This window comes from Lonchura striata, chromosome 1 (assembly GCF_046129695.1).
Source record: "Lonchura striata isolate bLonStr1 chromosome 1, bLonStr1.mat, whole genome shotgun sequence".
NCBI lineage: Eukaryota > Metazoa > Chordata > Aves > Passeriformes > Estrildidae > Lonchura > Lonchura striata.
In genome coordinates this window covers 46,825,310-46,847,434 of record NC_134603.1, presented here as the reverse complement: position 1 = coordinate 46,847,434, position 22,125 = coordinate 46,825,310, and the positions used below count along the sequence as shown (strand labels likewise).

General features: G+C 40.2%; 1 protein-coding gene across 5 annotated transcripts in view; it reads right to left on the bottom strand.

Moving 5' to 3' along the window:
- Window positions 1–22,125, bottom strand: part of OSBPL1A (oxysterol binding protein like 1A) — a 74,392-nt gene that overhangs the window by 26,527 nt on the left and 25,740 nt on the right. For 2 of the 5 annotated variants that reach the window (XM_021551560.3, XM_021551561.3), the window contains exons 15-16: window positions 21,142–21,248; window positions 1,397–1,559 (exon numbers count right to left, since the gene is read on the bottom strand). In XM_021551560.3, coding sequence (XP_021407235.1) covers window positions 1,397–1,559; window positions 21,142–21,248 — 270 coding nt within the window. Of the gene's footprint in view, window positions 1–1,396; window positions 1,560–6,491; window positions 6,729–18,675; window positions 18,809–21,141; window positions 21,249–22,125 lie in introns of those variants that run through there. The other 3 variants (XM_021551562.2, XM_021551563.3, XM_021551564.2) reach the window with 3 other exon arrangements.

Here is a 22,125-nt window from a genome sequence, read left to right as displayed (position 1 = left end):
TTGTATACATATGCACTCAGTAAGTTTCACAATTTTACAAATCCACTTGATATGATTTGTTTGTAGCTTGCAAGGACAAATCTACCACCTTTGGAAAACAGGAGAGGTGGCTTTGGACACTTTCTTTCAACAGTATTTAGAGATCAAGTCAGTTATGAGATGTGTCAACTAGCAGCTCTTTAAAGCTTAATATTCTCTCATATGCACAAGGCAAGCCCAGCTGGAGAGACTACATTCCAGCATCAGATAAAGAACTATTCTCTGCTTTGTTGACAATCACAAGAGCCTGAGGCCTTTCAGCAAAATTGTTCCTTTGGTTACAGAGGAAGAACCTGTTTTAGTGTTCCTCAGTCTCTTCTACTTGAAGAATTGATAAGTTTGCTGCTGTGCCAAACAGCAAATTCTCCTTCACAAAATTGATTCACCGTGTTCCTGTGCATAGACTTCCTTTGCCTCTTTTTTCATGGCTTAAGTTTCTCACTGCAGAACACCTACCAAGGAGTCAGGGAACACTGCTTTTCTCATCTGTCAGAAGTATCAGACACTTCAGTTCACAGAAAAGTAACCCCATCCTTGCTAGTGAGGTTTGCCATCACAACCCAATTGTCTGCTACAGTTAGATTATGTTCACCCTCAAGCTTTTCCAGATCCTTTGTAGTTGTAGACAGGTGTGTGCTGCTGAATCACCCAGTTAGAGCTACTGTTGAGCTGCATGCACTATGTACAGCCTCCCTATACAAATGCATGTTGCAATCATTTCAGGCAGCTCAGAATCTTCTAAAACCATTACTGGCATGTTCTGATTATGAAATTATGAAAGATACTAAACTGAAGAACAGATAAGGAAAGAAAAGACATTTAAGAAATGCATGCAGGATTTTGATTAATCCTTTTCTTTCATGTTTAACACTTCAGGTATACAAAATTGAAATAGAACAAGCCTGTCTCAACATCATTATCTCTAAAAACTAGGCATTTTTATAGTCTGATCTTAACAACAGAACAGAGGAAAAAGCACACACCACCATGGAGAAAGCAAGTCAGAAGGCTACAAGATATAGTTACCTTTCCCAAAATACAAGCCTTATGTTTTGCTATTTTAAAAAAAGGGTGTAGACTCCCAAGCAATCAGACCTTTCATTTCTGTCCTGTGAGTTTCTAACCTTTGGTCATGCTAAGGTGAAGCAATACAATTCTGCAGGTGAGCTCTGGCAAATTTCTACAGCCCTGCTCATAAAACACACCAAGCTTACTCCTAAAATCAGGTCCCTGTTAGAAAGGCAGAGATTTCACTTGAAGTTAGGCTGCTCCCACCTTCTTCACCCACCCAACTTGCCCCCACAGCATTCACTACACACGTTGTCTACACACTCACATTCTGGACATCACCACTTACCTGAAACAGCATCATAGAACTGCTCTTCACTGAGGATGCTGAGAGGCGGGGATCCCTTAACCAGAGACTGCTCTAGTTCATGGTGTTCAGTAGCGAGTGTCTCTAATGCTTCTGACAAGATCTTGTTTTTCTCCTGCTCATGCTCCAGTTTCAAATTCCTCACCTATAAGTAGATACATGTATGAATAAAATCTCATCTCTCTGAAGAATGTGTAGCTGGAAGCTATTCAGAAAATAGACTCTAATGAATAAATAACTAGCAAACAGCTGGAACTGAAACCACACGGATTAAAGACAATATTATAGTACTTGTGTGAGGACAATAAGGTTGTTAGTCATCATTTTTAGTAGCTGAAAACTCTGACACGTAAGATCTGACAGTATCAATCACAATTCCATAAGTGAATTCAAGCCAGATAATTATACCTTAAAACTGAGGGGAAATATTTACATCTCTACTTGGATGACCTTAACTACAGAGTCAGTGATCAGTTTCTACACGCACCAAGCTCCTTCTACTAGTCTGCTCCAATTTAGGACAAGCAGCATCATCTAAATTGAATTACAGAGCAAATGTGAATGCCAGCTACAAATAACTGCAACTAAACTATGAGCTGAAAACATTTAACCCTGCAGATTACAGGAAGAGGTTAAAAAAGATTCCTCTGGTAACTGACTTAAAGTTAATATAAACAGCCCTCCCTCCGAACTCCCTGAACAGTGTACCAAGGAGCCAAAGTTAAAAAAAGAGAAGCCCAGCCACCAGACAGTGGACTGTTTTTAAAACCCACACGTGCAATGGGCTCCAGAGCAGATGACGTTATCCATGTTTTGAGTTCAGTACTAGTAATGGGAAAGCAACATGTCCTTCCTATTTCCTTTTTTTTTTTTTTTTTGCTGGTGCTTCCCTGCCTCCTCTGTCTGCCAGCAGAGGGGAGAGGGCTGTGACTGAAGGCTCAGAAATGGCCACTTCTCCAAGCCCAACAAGGCTTCAGTGTGCTACCTCTCCTTCAGTCCCTAAACCATCTATTCTTTCCCTTTCTCCCTTCCAGTCCCTTTTTAAAAGCATCCCCAACCCCTGCCTTGTCCTCTAGTTTACTCTCAAAGGTCAGTTTACAGCACTAATTCCCCCTCCACTAAGAACATGCAAGGACATGACAATTAATCTCTTGGAACAGTTACAGGGACAACTTACAGATATACCAACATTACCTTTTTGAATCTAATTTAAGAACTGTTTGTATGTCCTCTCTGGTTACAGTTTACATTAAAGCTTTACTTTGGAAGCTTCAGCCCCTCAGTTATAACCACTCCTCAAACAGTGGACTCAGAGCTGGGCACAAAATGAGCCAGTAAGGAAATATAAAAAGAGATTTACCACTTCCAGAAAAGAGCTTCTATGCTGGTAGAAACATATCCTCTAGGGAAAGATTTATAGAAGAAATTTTCATTCTCTCAGTCGTGCCAAACACTAGATCAGCTGTTTTGGCTGCCAAGCTCTGAGTGTAAGGGGGAAATCCAATTAAATTATAATTAAAAGAGTAGAAAATTGGGTTGCTAATTGAAAGCAGAAAAACCATTAAGTCACTTACTGTTTAGTAGTTTTACTCTGAACAAAATGAAAAAAGTCTGGACTAGTTACTGTCACTTTCATTTAAAGTTTACTCTGACAGTACCAATGAAGCTAATTACTGCAATGTTTCATACAAATCAGACATGCCACTGCAAAGGATCTGTTATTAGGCAGTTTCTGCTAAATGCATTTGGTATGTTGTCATATAGTTATGGAACCACCCGCTTAGAGAAACAGCATCAGTATTTTGCCCTCCTGATACAGGGAGGATACAGGACTGGAAATAAAATGGTAATTTTCATTCTTCTTAAACAACAAAGTACAATCAGTTATGAAAATGCTATTTGCAATAATGCTGTTTTTGCAGGATTGAATTAGATGCCATTATGCTCTAATGCTTTGGTTTGGTAAGTGATTTGAGTGATTTAAATATTTATCTAAAACTTACAGCAAATTGAAGGAAAATCAAAACAATCTAAAAACCCAGATGGACCTTTTCAACATCCTTTAGTCACAGTTGTGTGACTAAAGAAGCAACAACACATACAGGCCTAAGACCATGCCTGCTCCAAGAAACTATTTTTTTGACCTTAAGGTTCCTATGTCCTATCATAATGTAGAGCTATTCAGAATTGCAGAAGGTATTCTGCAAATAAATTCCCTTTTTGTAAAATCAATTTCCAGCTTTACAGTAAGGTTCACTTTTCTGTGTAGTCCCAGACCTCCTCGTTGCCAGACACTTACTAGTAGAGACATTATACACCAGTAGGTAACAAAAACCCAAAGCTTTTCATCTGTTCCATAAGCAACTCAACGCTAGCCAGAAGATAAGAAATAAAGAAAACCCACTTAAGTTTGTTGCTTGCAACTGTTAGGATATTCATTCATAAATGAATAAACTAGATTTAAAGCAACCTTAATCAATATCTAGGGGCTTTAAATGGAAAGTTATAATATAGCATTTTTTCCAACAGTATGGAGGTTATGGGATGGACACACACATTCAGACAGAGTCCAGAAATTGCCCTACTAATCTCTACAGCCTGGCACCTCTACACTAGTCATTCCTTGAGGGCCATTGTCAGAAAACACTGCAACAACACATCCTTAAGCCCCAAAACAGTTTCACAGCATCAACAAGAGAATGAAAAAAGATTTTAAAAATGGTTCTACTACCCTTATTGATTCTGCCTGTAGAGAAGCAATATTAGGAGACATAAAGCTCAACCTGTGCTCAAGCACAAACCTGACGTACTCAACAATACAGGAGAAAGAACCTAGCTTGAAATAAGCAGGTATTTTTCAACACAAAGCAGCTTTAAGATATACTTCCATTTTGTCAACAATAAAAGTCAAGGTGATGAGGTTTACCTCCTTAAACCTACTTGCAGTAAATTGAATGTAAAGGGAGGATGTTGTTGTTTTGTTTTCTCAGAATCACACACAATCTCCTCCCAGTTTAACACGAAACACTGCAGGCAGATTGGTGCTCTTTTCAGAGTGTAAGTTTATTGAATAACGTAATTGACCAACTGAGTGATAGGCTTTCCCAAAATGTAAGCAGCAGATTGCCATTTGGTATAATTTTGCTATGCTCTATTTCTCATTCACAAGACATGGTCAGTTAACAGGATTCTGAAGTGAATTAGTCCATCTACTTTGATAATCCACCACCCTTTTAGGAGATGACATTTCAGCTTTATTCCTTTTGCAAAAGTTATTTCTTTCCCATTGTATTTTTCTTCAGTGTCCCAACACAAAAACACCCATAAGATTACAGAAGGAGTTTTCAGACTAGTTTTAAAAATTTTTATTAACACAAAAAGTGTAGAATTCATGTAATAAGCAGGAAGAAGAACATAAAACAAAGTTGAGAAGCATTTCAGTCTATTAAACTGGATATAGCGAGACCAGTATTTTCCAGCGAAGTATCACCCAATTTTGTGAAGTTGCATCAGCTGAATACTAAATAATTTTATGAATCGAAATATTTATGCAATGTAGTGAATATCACACCAAAATGATTCAGATACCTGTGTACACACATTTCTGGAAATCCAGTCTGAGCAAGAGGAATTATTGGAAGAATCATTTTATTGACATCCTGAGTAAGGCACAATTTTTAATAGAGTTGTGGTTTCTGTATCTTTCATGGTGGTGCCTGAGATGAGAAAGAGACAGATGGCAAATCTTATTGGGTTCAGCTCCTCATCTTCCAGCTATGGAATGGCTGCCACCTATTAGGGCCCTGTAACTGGTGCCCACAATGCCCATGCCACCAGCAACATTTTAAGATTTCCTCTGAGCTTTACGTAGAAAGTGGCACAGAGTGCTCAAGTGAACCTGGCACAAGGCCAGCTGAGTTCCCAATGCCCAGCTGGCCAGGCCTCCTACCCTATCCTTGTCAGGAGCTGTTCTGAACAACAGCAAATAGCTATCAATAAAGCTGGGCTGGTGCTCACACCGTTAGACAACGACACTTTAGATCAGTCCTCCTTCCATCTCTAAAGAGAACGGTATTACAGTCAAGCTTCAGATTTACTATTTCTGATGGAAACTATCTACCTTTGTCTCACAGAAGTAAACAATCACTCCATTATTATCCTTACAGCTATAGACACAGCTATTACCTCAGACTGAAGGCTTGGTGGCTATCTGTCAGTGTATCTAGGTCAGTGCAACAATCCACTTTTAAAAACATACTTCTCCAGCTGAAGATGTTTGATATCCACGGTCTGTCAACCAGTTTCACTTTTGGTTTAATTGAATAGAAATCTGCTTTCAACAGCTTCCTATAATAGTCCTGTAAATGCTACTGTAAAATGTGGTGCTGTGAACATCACATTGTAAGTTTAAATAGTAGAAGTGAGTTATTTTAGCAATCAGACTTCTCTTTCTTTTATTAAAGGAAAGTAACAAACTATTTACAGATACTCCTGTTGCCTTTCCATGTTATCTCAAATCCTGCTAAGCACAAGAGCATGGTTTAAAAGCTAATTTCTTCATTGTGTACTACTGGCAGAAACTTCATATGTCTATTTAAAAATATAAAAAAGCTTATCTGTGTGTAACAAACACTAGTCCTACTCCATTCTATACCTCCAGTCTTCCTTAGGTAGGTGGGAGACCAGTAACAAGCACCAAACCACTCTTTTTTATCCCCTTTTTTCTTTTTTAAAGGCTGAAGTCTAGAACTATATCAGGACAGCCTGCAACCAAAGCCTCTCTGTCCATCCTGAAGACATCTTAGTACAATACACAAAATACTTGCTTTGTTTGGTGCTGGATAGCTTTAATTTAAATTAATGCACAACAACAGTGGCACTTCTGTGGGGTAGGAAAGGATCACACCACTCTATGCCCAGCTAATAAATGATCATCTCAGCAACATGCTACTGCAGCTGCAAATAACCACTAAACACGACACATAGTGAGCAAGGCATAGAACAAATACAGACACCTCAATAATATGCAGTGCTACATGCTTTCAGCATTAGAAGAGTAAATTAAAAGACAGCATACCTTAGATCCTACTTCTGGACTGAGTGAGAAAAGACAGACTTCACAACACCGCAGTGTGATTTAGCCGAATTTTGTTTTCACGCACTCAACTTCAGTGCTAGGAATGAGTGCCCAAAACACACAGACTTCAGAGTTGTGCTGAAAGGAAGTGCCTCCTCTTCCACAGAGAAACCATGAGGGGATCTGAAGGCAGGCTGCTGGAGTGTCACAACACTGCATACCAACCCTGCTCTGCAGCAAGCTGAGCACGGAAGAGCTGCCCTGACACCGCCTCACCAACGTCTCTGACGACTCAGAAGGGAGGGTTTGGTTTTCAAAATGAATGGCTTTGTCCAACCGCCACAGAAATTGCATCCTCCCAAAAATGTCATTTCTAATAACATATTTGCCACAAAGCACAGAAATGAGGTGCAAGTTCTCAGTTGGAAGGTAGGGGCTAGTGTAACACCTGGCTGGAAATTAACTCATAACCAAGGAATTAAAAAAACAGTGCTATAGTAGAACTGGCATTTTTATGTGAACATCTTCTGATGCTTTCTGTAAATAAAGTAAAGCAAATCAAACCTGCCATTTGTTTCACACTACATCTATTCATATGAAGCTGACAGTTTCCAGGGTTAGCTACTCCAACAGGACATACTACACTGAAAGACAGAACTTACAGAGCTCTGTAGTGCAACACATTACACTACAGAAACACTAGGAATCCAAAGCGAGAACTCTGTCCCTTCTGCAATTTTCATACCGAATAAAAACCTCTACCAAAAAATTGCGAGGCAAATAGTGGAAACCACAAGGTATACAGTTTGTCTATTCTAAAAAGCTTGCACAGTTGTAATTTTGCTGTTAGTACAATACAGTCCCTATTGCTAGTGCCTTCTTGCATAAGCCAGTCCTTTGTGATGTCCAGTTTGAACTAGTGCCGAGTAAATCTATTAATGTAGAATGAGAACTAAAAAGTTTTATAAAGAGCCAAGCCTGCCTCTGTGTCTTGAACAAGGAAGAAACATAAAGACTGAGTATTTTCCTCAAGGTGTATCTGTTTAGAAATGGAACAGTCCTATACATTTTGCTAGCTAACTTCAAAGCATGTTACTGCAGCACTAGTTCTACAGGATAGACTTCTATGAAAAGTGCTGTAAAGACTTTCTACTACTTGAAATAGTATCAAATTGTTGCTTAAGCTGCTACTGAAGTGAAAACTGAAATCAGTTGCTCTCAAAGAGAACTCACTCTAAAATTCTCATAGTTTTAGCCATACTTGAGCTTCAATACAGGATGCTTCCCAGAAAAAAAAATAAATTTTAGAAAAGGATTGATTTTTAACTCTTCTCATGGGACTTAACTCCCACTAAGCACACATCAGTATATTATATAAATATGTATAATCATGCTTTTCACTTAACCTTTCTCCCCCAAAAAGCAGGTACAGTTCTAGTTTCAGAATGTTTCTTTGCAAGTATGCCTCAGGTATTTGAGGCACTAGATAAAGGAATTAGTGATTTATGATACTCCTATGGCACATCAAAAAATTGCAAGTGTGACAGCACACATTAAAGCAACAACAAAGTGTTCCCAAACAGATGCAATCAATTTCAGTAAGACATCCCCAGATTCCTAAACCATGTAAATATTTTACACAAAACTTTCAGAGTTCTGTTTACACACAAGCCCTTCTACAAAGAACCTCTTGCTGACTCACTACTCCCCAGCACCATCAAGCACAAGGGACTTGTGACAAATGTCTGCTATGTAAACATATGTTAAAATCTTGTATCCTAACTCTTCATTTGCTGGAGTAAACTAGCTTCTGTAAACTTCATCATAGCCTTGGCTCATCCTAGGGAACAGAGGACTGATCCAAAATAGGTCATGATTTACTTCAGCCATTACTTCTTGCTCAGGTTTTCCCCCTCTCTGTGCTATAAGCCTGTCAGTTTACCAGCTTCAGAGATCTATCAGACCTAAACCCAGCAGTTAGAAAGTGAAAGTGACTTGAACTACTGCTACTGCAACTACTGAAAAGCACAACAAGATGTGATCACTTAATCTAGGAGGTAAACTGAGCTCACTGGTGATAGGCAAATGGTTATTTACTGTATCACAAGACAGCATCAGTATTCATCTCCAAAGTCTAGCCAGCTGACTCTACAGCATCAGAGTACTGCATCTTACTGAGATTGTCATACTCAAAAGAGAAAACACACTTGGAGGGCAAACATAACAGCTGGCTTGCTTTCAGACCCATATACCAAAACCATGACCAATACAGTTTCTTTCTGAACTGAAAGGCTGAAAGACCCACATACACACAACCAAACCCCATACATACCAACTTAAAGTCCTGGTAATCCGGTCTCTTACATCCCAACCCAAAGTCTATAGAAGAAAGCAAAGACTTTGTAGGACAAGTCATACGACTGCCTCAGTCATTCCCCAGATGAACACAAGAGTTTATTGTTAGTCAACCACAAACATTCAAATCAAAGTTCAAGAGGATGAGTTTAGCAGGGCTTATTTGGAACAGCTACATTTCATTCTTCTGATCACAAAGTTGTAGTATCTCCCTATATTTGATTTTTTAATATAATAAATTCTGCTAATGAAGGAAAGGATCAGGTATAATCATAAAACTTAGAAAAACACAGCAAAAGCACCAGTAGAAGCAAGAGCCAAACCATTATCCACACTGAAGGAACTCTTACTTTGGCAGGATCATGTGAACGCAGGCAGACATTTAGGCTGTAAGAGAACTGTTATTCAAGAGAAAAGCTGGAGATGCTGAGAGCACGCAGCACCCTTCTCCCAGCGTATATGTCATCATTCAAGACTGCCGGGAATAACAGTTTCTGAACTAGCCACATGCTAGGGACAAGGACTGTTTGCCTCCCACCTTTCCCTCCTAAGACACTAACACTTCCTCCTCAACACGGACCTTGCTGCCTTCCTTCCCCTCTCCTGTTTCCACATTTGGCTATGTCAAAGTCTGTTTATTCAGAGGCTGCTGAAGCGCCGCAATTTTAACCAGTGGTGAATGTCACAGTTCCCAGCCAGGAACCTGTCTAAGAGCACATGAGCAAAGTGCAAAGACTAATTGCTGATTGCAGATTTGAAGGCTGGTTTTGGCTTAAAAATCTTGGATTTAAGCTTTTCTATCAGAGAAACTGCTTTCTTCAAAAGTGTTTCTGCACTGTCAACCCCTAAAAAGCTCTTTCTGGCTTGTTTCTGAAGTAAGACTCAATGGCATTTCCAAGTCTTCCTCTCAAATGTATTTGTTTTTCCCATTTTATTTAAACAATTTAACTGTAATCTGATAAATGTCATGAGGTCTACTTAGGTTTGAGAGCTGCAGAAGTTGCCAGTCTCCAGAGCCCATTCTGTCCCTACTTGAGTTCCACTACTATAATACTGATTAGGACTTCAAAGAAAAAAACCTTCTGATTTTGTCATTTTCTGTGAAGTATTGTTTCTATTCTGAGTAATGCTGAAATTAAATATTGCTGCTATTCACTTTTGCCAATACTAATGCCAAAACAAGCTGGGAGTCAATGACATCTGCAGCAGTGCGCACATTTGGGAAGCATGTTTTGAGTTGCAGACCTACAAGATTACCAGAGAAAAACCACACCCCCAGTATATTTTGCTGCCCCAGTGAGTTTAAACATTTATGTTCTGAGAGGCATATGCCACAAGCAACTTCCCTTAAACTAAAGGCCTCATTGAAGCTGATCTGTTATATTGGTGCCAACAGAACCAGAACAGCATACTGCTACATGCTTTCAGATCCAGTAGGGACAATTTTTGGTCTTCTCCCTTTGAGGGACTGGACATCTTTGAAGTCTCCTAGTCTCACAGAGAGACCAGATTTTAAAATGTAAGGGTTCTTAAGACTGCATTCAGGAAACATTTTCTTTTTATTCTTAAGGACTGTTTTGAAAATAGATCTTAAGGCAGTTTTGAGCTAACTACTTCCCTTAAGTATTCTTCTGTATACACTACTGATTACTTTGATCAACCCCTTTGTAATCTCTCATCCACACTTCTTCCCAACTGGATTATGGCAAATGCAAGTAATGTTTTCTCTTTTGAATCAAATGTCTTTTTTTGCCAAGTTTTTGTTGGCTCTTACTGGCTTACTAGTGCTGCTGGACTCAGTTGTTGACTCAGAATGAAAACAGCTTCCTATTAAAAAAATTAACACTTCTGAAGCTGGCTGTCTGTTCTACAAGCTCTGCATTGGGAATCTTGTTAATTATTCATCATTCATGAAGTCTAACTGACAGGTTTTTTAAGAAAAAATTCCAAAAAAAAACATGCATGCTTGTACAGTTGTTCTACATTTCTGAAAAACTCAATGTCTCACTTGCTGGTTTTTATTTTATTTTGGACACTAACCAAATTGAAGTGAAAAAATGTTACATAGGCCAGAAATCAACAGTGAGTTTTACAATGCAATGCTGAGTTCTTATCTCCAAATAAAATCCACCTTGGAAAGCATTCCTTGCTGTTTCTGCTATAGCCCAGAACACGTTCTTCACACATTTCCAGTATTAAAGAATCAGAATTCAAAGACCAATGCAAAAATCCCACTTTTACTTCAGATTTTAGAAGGACTTGGAGCATTAAGAAAATTGCCCCTTCTTAGGCATGATTTTCCTTTGAGACACTGCTTTTGTCCTTATTCCTAAGTAGGCATCAGCCAGCAGACTTCAGCTAGGTCCTGGGTAGGTTGATAAGACATTTCCTGAAATTAGAGTATGTCACGCAGACATTTGTCCAGCAGTTAGAGCAGACATATAAATATGCTCTGGAGTATGGAAATTCAGTGCAGAACTAGATAATCCAAGTGTTCTCATTTAGTGGAACAGATCCTTTCTAGTTATGAATTATCTCAAATACTTTTGCCCTTATATGATAGGCACTTTCTATTGATGTTGCGTTTGTTTGGCTTTTTAGAATTTTTTTTCAGGAACATTCCAGCTAAGTTATTTACTTCAGTCTTCTTATGTTAAGTCTTCTATTAACTACTCCCCTATATGCAATCCAGTAGCATCTACAGTTCAGAGGAAGAAGAGACCCCAGATTGAACTTCTAAGATGTCCTTTTACAAACTTCTCCAATAAAACTCGTTGGCTGCTAGAAGACAACTTGTAGATTTGATGAAAGTTCTAAATTCTCCCCACTCCAAGCTGAAACAGAATCTGACAGTCTAGAATGACACATCATTTTTTAGATTCAATAACAAAGACAATAGTAGAAAAGCACTGATCACATACTATCAGCTAATCTTAGACACATGGTTCCTTGAAATTTTCTAACACTACTGTACTGGACTGCCCCTCAAGTATTTGTATGTCTAAGGATTGTTCAAATTAGAGAAGAGGGGGCTAAGGTGCTCATCTATATAAATACCTGAAGGGAGGATGCAAAGACAACTGGAGCCTGGTTCTTCTCAGTATTGCCCAGTGGCCGGACAGAAAGGAATAGGCACAAGGTGAAAAGCAGGAAGTCCCCTCCGATTGTCAAAAGACATTTTTTCACTGTGCTGGTGACAGAGCACAGACACAAGCTGCCCACAGAGGTTACAGAGCCTTTATCCTTGGAGATACTCAAAAGCCATCTGGACATGGTCCTGAGCAATCAGCTCCAGGAAGCCTTGACTGAGCAGGGGGGTGGACCAGAGGCCCTCCTGAGGTCCCTTCCAACCTCAACCATTTCCATTTTGTTCTGTGAAATTAGGATTTAGGCCTTAGTCCAAAATGTCACTTCAGAGGTGGAGGAGATACAGGTCAGACAAAACTAGATTTCTGCTATCCATAGGTACAGATGCCTGCTGTCTAAGGTTTCCAGCTATCTCAAACAGCCAGCTCATTTTAACCTCAATTTGATTTGTCTGACCTTGCAGCAAGGTGTTTCACTGGAAAAAAACAATCCAATTTGGATGCATAGCACAGAATACATCCACAATTAATAAACCTTGCTTTTCCAGAAAGGTATAAACTACTGACATACTTGTATTACCACATTACCTAAAGGAAGTATACTATCTTGACAACTCAAGATTTTTCCTCACCACAATGATCAAAGCCTTGTTTATGGGTGTCCCATTAGTTTATGTCTATCAGGTCAAACCCACCAAGTTGCTGCAGATGCTTTTCTGCTGCTGTAGCCATGCACAAGGCCTGGAGGCTGATACTCTGACCACTTACACTGAATATTTCCAGACAAGATTAGAGCAGCTCTGTTCTCTTTACCCTTTCTCTCACCATAGTTTTTGACTCAAATAAAAGGGATGTGCAATAGCACCACTATTCTATTTCAAGACTAACAAGAAGCTGTATTCCTATTTAAAGGTCAAATATATTTGAACAAGATTTTGTTGTGGAAGCAGTGTAGCTCTGGCAACACAGAAGTCCTTGAAGCAGATGAAAAAGTTTGCAATCTACTTCTGTGCTAAAAAGTACCCCTACATTATGAAGGTACATTGCACACCCCCTTCAAATAGGCACACTCTAAAACCATTCCCAAAATCTCCTAGCACACCTATGGATCCAAGAGTTATTGCATTGATGCCCACATTTTAACATGAATAATGTAGCCCTGACAAGCACGAGATGAGGGACACCGAGTCCATTTACCTTACAAATGACCTAACATGAAGCTATGCAAGCAAAGTAAGCACATCACAGGTGTCACTCCCAAAGACAAGATGTTCAGATGAGGGCTATGCTTACAAAGCCAGGCATCTTCTTTACTCTGGACTCATCAGGATGCTCATGACAAATGGATACGCTGTTTGTAAAAGGAGCTCTACCTTACCATTTATTTGCAGCAACATTCCGTTCACTATAAATAGAACATAATTTGTTTTGTGCGTGCTAATCAACCAACCTGGAGAGCATAGGGCTGTATTTCCCATTTGTACATAACACCAAAAGCACTTATTATTAAAGTGTATTATTGCTGCATTTCAAGGAGAGTGGCGTGAAGAACAATACAAGCAATATAGAGAAGGAGTTTACTAACATTCCTTTATGAACAGGCATGGCACAGATCTTCAAGGAAAACTACACCAGTGATTTACTCTCAGGGTGTAAATGCTTTCTAAACACAGTCCATTTACCAATTCTAGTGATATAGTCAGTGACTCAGCAGCTAGCATGATACTAATGCATTTCATCACTCGATAGCAGAGCAAGCAGAGATAACACACTTCTGAATACTAATATTAAAACAAAGCTTTTAAAGTCACTGGCTTTCTAGGGGGGTGGGGAGAGGGAGGCCAACAAGTACACATTCAGTCATAAGATTAAAAAAAGAAAAAGACAAGAGGTCAAATTCCACAGTTGATTACCTTGATTGTAAAAATGGTATCACCTCTAATAAGTCCCAACTTTAAAAAAAGTGCAAAAAGCAGTTTTGGTGAAGCTTAGGTTAAAAACAAAAAGCACTATGGACAACACATTCTCCCCATAAGCACTAACACTGTCTAAATGGAAATCATCCTTTTTTATTTCATAGCTGGAAGACCCATGTATTTCATGGAACCAGAAGTGACTAAAGCCAACTAAAAAAAACATCAAAAAAGTGAGTTTAGATTCAGTCAGTCAATCTCCTCTATTCAAGGAAAGGCTACACATGGACAGCTTATTAGCCCATAAGGCAAGAGATTTGGTATTGCTGATGTTTAAGGAAGCCAATAAAACTAAAATATTCTAAAATCGCACCACATGATAAATTTAAGATGATGAAACAACTGTTAAGTGACAAAAAGGCTTAAGTTACTTAACACTGCCCAGAAATACTGCCTTTAGAACAGCATCATGCAAAATACATACATAATAAAGAGGTAAATAGTCTGTCTTTCCCCAAAAAATGTTTTAATATCCAGTACTGGATAGGTTACATGAAATTTATTTTTCATATGTGTAGAAATTAATTTTTTTAATTATTACTTTCATAAAATAGTTTTTATCAGACTTTCATAGAACAAGAAGCCTTATTTTCTTATATATTAATTTTTCATAAATCAAGTTTCAAGAAAGAGGGGCCAAGAAGAATGATACATCTTAGCAAATATGTATGACCACAGTTATCCTGTCTGGTGTTCTGATGTTTGATGCAGCTGAGACACAAAACCAGACCACTCAGGCTGACTGTGACTGCAGTCAACTCACACACTTGCAAGCAAAATCCCAGCAAACAAAGTTAACAGGTATGGTGCTATACATAGAGGTTCAGCCTTTTTCAGGCTTTTTTTGCTGCTTCACTTTTTTCATGAAATGTTACCAGTCCTTAGCTGACAATACACAGGTTGGTTGGAAGCAAAGAAGTTTTAGAACTCTGCTGTTAAACCATTCTTCCAAAACACATCAGGTACAAATTAACCAGAACATGGAAAGCAAGCTAAATTTTACATGCCATGATGACATCACAATGACATCAGAAGAATGGAAGTGTGCAACCTTCTCACTCCAGTTTGTTTTCCAAGCATAAGAGGAAAACAAACAATATTCTCATAGCATTAAGTAGTGAAAACACTTAGAGAAAATATCCATCTTCTACATTGCTTTTTCTGTTTGTCTCCATTAGCTTGGAGACAATTTTGCAAATACATTCACAGAAAACAAAATTCCCAATTCATATTTCAGCAGCTTACCCTATCAAGAACTATTCCATTAAACTTGATTGCTGCTTGGTTTTTTCCCCCTGCAGCCCCAGCTCAGACTGTTTTCTCAACATTAAAAATTAAGTACTCAAACAAGTGGTACACAAGACCTTAGAAGTAAACCTCAGAACAGGAGCTGCAGAAGCACATTAAGGAGGAGTCTCATTTCAAACCAGTATGTTTTTACACTGTATTTCCCCAGAGGCCTATGAATGGATTCCAAGTTAGTTTACACAAGGCTGCTTAACAACAACCTCCAACAAAAAACACATCTACAGGCCAAACATTAACCCACTGTGAAAGGTGCAAGAACAGCTTAGCAGTGGGCTTCCAGTTGGGCTACCAAGTGAGGAGCAGGGAATGCCTTCAGACAAACTGTCTGACCAGCTTTCCCACAGGCTCTTTGAGCTACAGGTCAGTTAGAGTTTCCCTGTCACTACAAGTCAGTATGTCACTTTGTACACTTCAAAGTCAGCCTCCTTCCCTGCAGGTGGTGGTATGTTGTATTGGCAATCTTGAAGAAAACAAATAAGAAAACAAAAACCCCCCAAAACCACCCAAAAAATCTCCAGAGTTGGAACACTGCAGTACTGGAAAGACCAGAAGCACTTGCCTTTTACCCTATAGTAACATCTGAGACCCCTTCTGTGAGCCAGAACCATCTTTCATCCAGAAGCCTTTCCAATAGAGCACTTGCCCAAGGATTTTATCAACTGCTTCAAAACCTTATCAAGTGCTTCAAAAAAAGCACTCTATCAACACACATAATACCCTTTCATGAAAGAACAGCAGTAATATTTACTTATCTCTCTCCTGAATGGAGACTCAATATTTCTTATTTTTAATAGCTTCTGTCTAGGCTGCTGCTTAGCTCCACTTCCCACTCTGGTGACCTATTGAATCTTGGCTGCTCTAGGGAAATCTCAGAAAAAAGAAGTTATGCTCTTTAACTCCCCTGCCTCTGAGATACTTTGGACTTGCTAAACTCCTGCCTCTACTGGTAAGGACATTGTCTTTACAGATCTGTAGTTAGCTTTATACCTGCAGTACACTGGTAGAAAATCATGCTTTCAGAGGAAGAACACTATGCCATCCACAAACATCTCACTATCAGGTTACTCCAACTTTAATATCTTCAATTTAGAGCTTTAGCCCAGATGAAAGATGTGCATATACAGAACCCAAAAATTAGTATAGCAAGAATCATCAAGGCACAAGCAGAACTTTCAACATTCTAGCAGGAGAAAAAAAACCAAATTTTTTCCTGTCGGTAGCTTTGGTCTCTTACACACCCTGCCTATACTGCATTCCCCAACATTTTATATCCTATGCTCCTTGCATAACGGAAAAATACCATTCTTTACTACGGAAGCTATCTGAGCATAGAGAACCTTCCAATGAACTTGTAACCTTCAAACAAGATTCAAGCTGCACTAGGTATTGCTAGTACACTTTCACTCATTTGGAGGAGAAGGGAAGAAACAGGATCAAGTCAGTCACTGACTTGATCATGCCAATAAAGGTTTTCTTGTTGTAGGTACACATTGATTCTCTCAACACTAAGCAGCTCTTGCTGTGTTCAGTCCAATCATCAACCATCTGAAAACTGTTCTCCTCCTTTCCACAAGCATACAACCTGAGCAGCATTCCAGTTGTTCAGGGCATTGCCTCTACAGGCCTTGACACACTGAGGTTTTCCCTCGATCTCCACTGCTTTCAGCAAGAGCTGGACAGAATGGACAACATTAGTTCCTCTGTGCTCCACTGATTGAAAAGAATAAAAATTTAAAAATAGGGCTGCCACTTGTTTCTGAACACAAAAAGAAAAGATCAGAAAAACAAAGGCACTGGTTTTATCACCTGAGGGACTACGGACTCTATAGTTCTAGGTCTAGTTCAGTAGCCAGCCAATATATGAACCTCTTACTAGCCCTAACTCAGAAATCTTATCATTAACCTCTTTCTTAGCTTCTCTGATTTTATTTCACTCCCTCACCCCTCTTCAGCTCTCTCCCCCACACGTCAGAGGCTCCCAAGATCTTATAGAGGTTAATGTAGCTGATGATATAGCCAGGTGGAAGAAAAGGACTGCTGATGGATGCCAGGACTTCTCTAGCAGATTTGCACAGGGTGCCTTTATCAGCATTTCTCCCTTGACTGCAGATTCTCATCACTGCTCTCTTCACCTGCACCCCCACAAAGAAACAGATAATAAAATTACTCTTTAAGGAGTCATCTGGACATAGCCTACAGGCACCTTCTTCATTCACAATACAGTAAGGTACGAAGTAGGTAGCCATGCTCATATCTGTCTCCCAGTAGACATATCAGAAATATATTAAAGACAACTATTTGTATGCCAAAGATCATGCAAGCATTCACTCACAAGAACACACACAGACAGATCTAACATTCAATTATGTTTCCAAGAAATCTGAAAAAACAAAGGCAGTGCACTGAACTTCCATTGATTGGTATTTACCAGTTTAACGGTGTGCACATTTTTTATTTACAGGATGCACATACAAGAGATAGTTATCTTTTACCATGGCGTAATGTGCTAAGTCCAAGGACTATGACCCACAGTATATTGATACTAAAAAGTTTCTGTGCAAATGACAAGCTTAATTTGTTATGACAAATTCTTTATAGCTGAAATATATAACTCATTTAATACAAAAAGTGAAGAAACCTTTCCTGCATTCTTTATCTCATCAGCTAAGGCTTTTCACCAGCTTGTAAACAAGTCTCCTTTTTAAGACAAAAACAAACTGGAAAGAATGACAACTGCAAAGGCTGAAGATCAAAGCCACAAACAGACTACAAATGAAACCAGCTTACAACTGCTATCCCTTCTACACTCGTGCAATACGAGCTCTTAATTTACTGTTACATATAACCCTTGATGGTAAAAGCGAAACTTAAGAGTCAAGATACTCATCTACACACTTCACTTAAGCACTGGTTAGTGAAGAAGCAAGGCAAAAAAAGGAAAAAGCCAATTTCTTTAAATAAATATTTTTCTTATAATAATTTCACACAGCTTCACTACAGGTAGTTCAAGTACTAGAGATGAATTTTAAACTCATTCAGAAAATCTAGCAGAGAATAGCCTGAAAAGAACCTTAAGTTCAACTCCTCCTACAACTACATAAAATAACTCGGAACACAAAACCTACTAGAATCAAGAATCAAACTGCTTTAGTAATGTAGGTTCTGATATTTGCTAGAAATAGTCCAAGGCAAATCATGCTTTGAAACACTACTTACTAACCTTGTGCCAAAGTCACTGCAGAAAACGTTTCAAGTTATGTTGGCTGGCTCAGACACCAACGCCCCAGTAAATACTCAGATTAAAGCAACCAAGTTACATTCCCTTTTCCCCTCGCAGGTTTTAACTATTCGGCAAAAAGTATCTGCGTTCCCATCTCCTTGACACTGAAGGGTTCATCCCAATGTCAAGAAGGAAGCAGAGCCACAGCCAGCAGCCCCCAGCCCATCAGGAAGGCTACATACCGCGGGACGATTTCGGCCAGCGCCGTTCCGAGGGAAGCCGCCCCAGCTGCAGCAGCGGCGGCAGCACCTGCCGGGCCGGCAGCGCGGCGGGCGGCCCCTTCACCTTGCGCCACACGCCGCGGGCTCCGCGGCCGCCCCGGCGCAGGGCGGGGCGGGGCGGGGCAGTCGCGGCCGCCCCGCGCAGCCGGGGCGCGGCTCCGCTCCGCGCCGCTCCCGCCGGACGCGGGCGGCGGAGCAGGAGGAGGAGGAAACCAGCCCCAAACGCGGGGCGGCCGCGCCGGCTCCCAGCCCGGCTAAAAATGGCCTGGCAGACCGAGCGCGCCCGCCCCTGCCGCGCCCCGCCCCGCCGCCGGGACGCGGGCGCTGCCCAGCGCTCACCGCCGCGCCTCCCGGGGCGGCCCCGCGGGCTCCCGGGGCGTCCCGCACGGAGTCCCGCCGCAGTGGGCTATTTTTGGAAGCTCCCCCCGCTCCCGGCTCTGCGGCGTCAGCGCCGCTCCCCGCCGTGCGGAGCGGGGAGGTCACGCCTTTCCCGGCGCGGCGCCCCGCGGCCGCTCGGAGCGGCCCCGCCCCAGCGCGCCGAGCCCCGCACGGCGGCACCCGGGGGAGGAGAAGCGGCGGACAGACGGAGCGATCGGAGATCACGCTCATGCACCATTTCTAGCGCAAGTGGAAGACGGCTGAAGCTGTCTGCTCTAGCGCTGCGTTAGCAGTTTCATCCGCAGACTGCGCGGTTATGCTACAATTGCCAAAGCACAGTGATAAGTAATACTAAATAAAGTTTCTAGAGAGCCAGAAGTGCATTCACTGTGGCTAAGTGAGGAGCCTCTCCTCATAAGTCAAGCAGTAGCTTCTGGTATGCTGACAATTTAAATTGGAGGGAAAAATAATTCTCCTTAAAGAGGCAAGACAGAACAGCACCAGGCTTGAGAAAATGTTAATTCTAGAGATAACCGGATTTCATGGGACATACACAATACGGTTGCAAGGTTATACGTATATATATATATATATATATATCTTTTCAAATGCCAATAAAATGACAGTCTAGAAATCAACCCTGAACAGCAAAAAAACAGGGCCCTGACTTATAAAGGACAACAAAGCCAAACGTTGTGGGTTTAAGAACAGTAATGATCAATGAATGTAGCTTTTTGTAAAGCTGCAAGTCTTAGGAAGAGATTATAGCATTTTAAAAAGCCTGCACTATATTCCTGAACTCAGTAGATTGAAGTTTAAAAATACCAAGACAAAAAACTCTCCAGGATCACATCTTCTCCCTGTCATGACCAACTGATTTCACTAGCTATGGTGGAAAATCAAGTTCACACCTCAGCCTATCCCTCTGTGCCCAAATCTATGTGCTTCCAGATTTAAAAAAGGCCTCTATTACACCTACGGAGACTATTCAAGTTCAAGTAAGGTGAAATTACAATTTCACCATATGTTTTGCCATACTCCACTCTGGAAAGCTATTTTAGTCTGGCTTGAAGCAAGATGAAAACACAATTAAGGAATACTAACTAACACGATACACCCACTGTTGTAACAATTTCCTCCTCATCCGCAAATGAAGCTGGCAACTTTAATATCAGACTTTCTTAAGGAAAAAACTCAATGCAAAAAAAAAAGCAATGCTTGTTCCACTCTGCTAGAACTTAAGTAAGCCTAAAAGACTCGTGACTGGAGACAAAGGACTCGGAAAGGAATGAAAAAAAAAAAACCAACAAACCTGGACAATGGAGCCAGTGTTTGTAGCTCACTGTTAAGTAACTGGAAGACTAACAGCACCAACACAAACCTCATTTTGAAACACAGTTTACTGATGACAGTAGTGTCAGAGACTAACCCAGTTACCAGAGTATAGGAAGACAAGTTTATTCCATGGCACTAGGGCATCTTCAAGAAGGAAGAAAAATACCAACTCTCCTACTCTAGGAACTAGTGAATTTGACATATATTGAAATGTTTGCGTTATGTTTAACACTATTCAAGATATTTGTTACTGGGAAAGCCAGAAGTTCAACAAATAGCATTTGCACACCCACTAAGCACATGGTCTGAAAAACAAATTCAGAAGGAATGTTGTTTAACACTTCAGTTAGCTAGGAATAACTAAAAACAATCCAAAACCTAATTTTCTCAATATTTTGACCTTCAAATCAGCAAAGCATCAGCTTTATTGAATTCAAGCATACAGTTTGAACATGGCAAGCAGTAACTTGTAACCAAAATGTCCCCTTTTCTGAACACCCAAATACTAAGACATCCTTTTCCAAAGGCGTATACCTGCTCTTTCTCTACAAGAACGAATTTTTGTCCCATTCAGTATGCAAAAGGACTGCTTACCAGCAACATGAAATTGCATGGGTTTGTGTATTTATTTTTGTAACAGGTAAGCAGCTAACTAGCCAAATATGCTAAGCTGTTCAACCCTTTATAGACCCATGCAGCACAAGACATACATACCCCTTCTTGCTTTGTGAACAGGTTAAGGCACTCAGCCAGAGCCTCACATGTTTCCTGGGATACTTCAGAGACCACATCAACTTTCTGCAGGAGGGGAGAAGATATTCCTGAAAGCACAAAAATATTAGTAATGTTAGAAGGACATTGTAAACTACAGGATTCTTTTAATTATTTTTCCCTCTAAGCAATAGACATAACACTCATATGCTACAGGAAGGCTGGTGCATTGCAAGATCTGTGGGAGGGGTTTTATTTTTTGCATCCTTTCCCTAGTACTGATACATGAGGCACATGAATAGATCGAATTTCTCTTTCAGCATGGTTTGGAAACCAGAGGCAGTAAGCCATGGCAGCAAGACATTAGAAAAGAGACTAGCAACAACCTCCTTTTAACCACTTTATAGAATTTAAAGCTTCAGGTGACAGAATTTAAATAAAAAGGATTTTGCACTGGTTTAATATAAATAGAAGTGTAAAATATAGATATTTTTTCCCTTCTGCCATGAATTATAAAGAGCTTACCACAGGGCTCAGTGCAGCTGTAAATTTAGGTTTGAAAAAAATAGACTGAATTGTAACTACAAGCACACTGAACAATTAAAAGGGAAGATCTTATTTTCATGGACTCATGTGTAAGTAGTACAGCTTGTCATGTCACATCCTGACTTCTATGACCATTTACAGAAAGGACTGCATGTCTAGAACCAGCAGGAAACCATAACTCAATTAGCTGGTAGAAATGATTGGAGTCAATCTGTGAAGTTTTCTGATGTGCAGCAATTCCTCGGAAATCAGGTGAAGTAATTTTCTCAGGAAGCATAGTTGTTGCAATTAAAATAATTGCAACATTTAGTGCCTGCAAACTCCAGGATCAGTTGACACCATTTAGTAACACAGGTGCTTCAAGCTGATGTCACACCCCTGAAGATTAAGAGGTCCATCAGTGACAGTACCTGAACTGATTTTTCAACTTATACTGCTTAT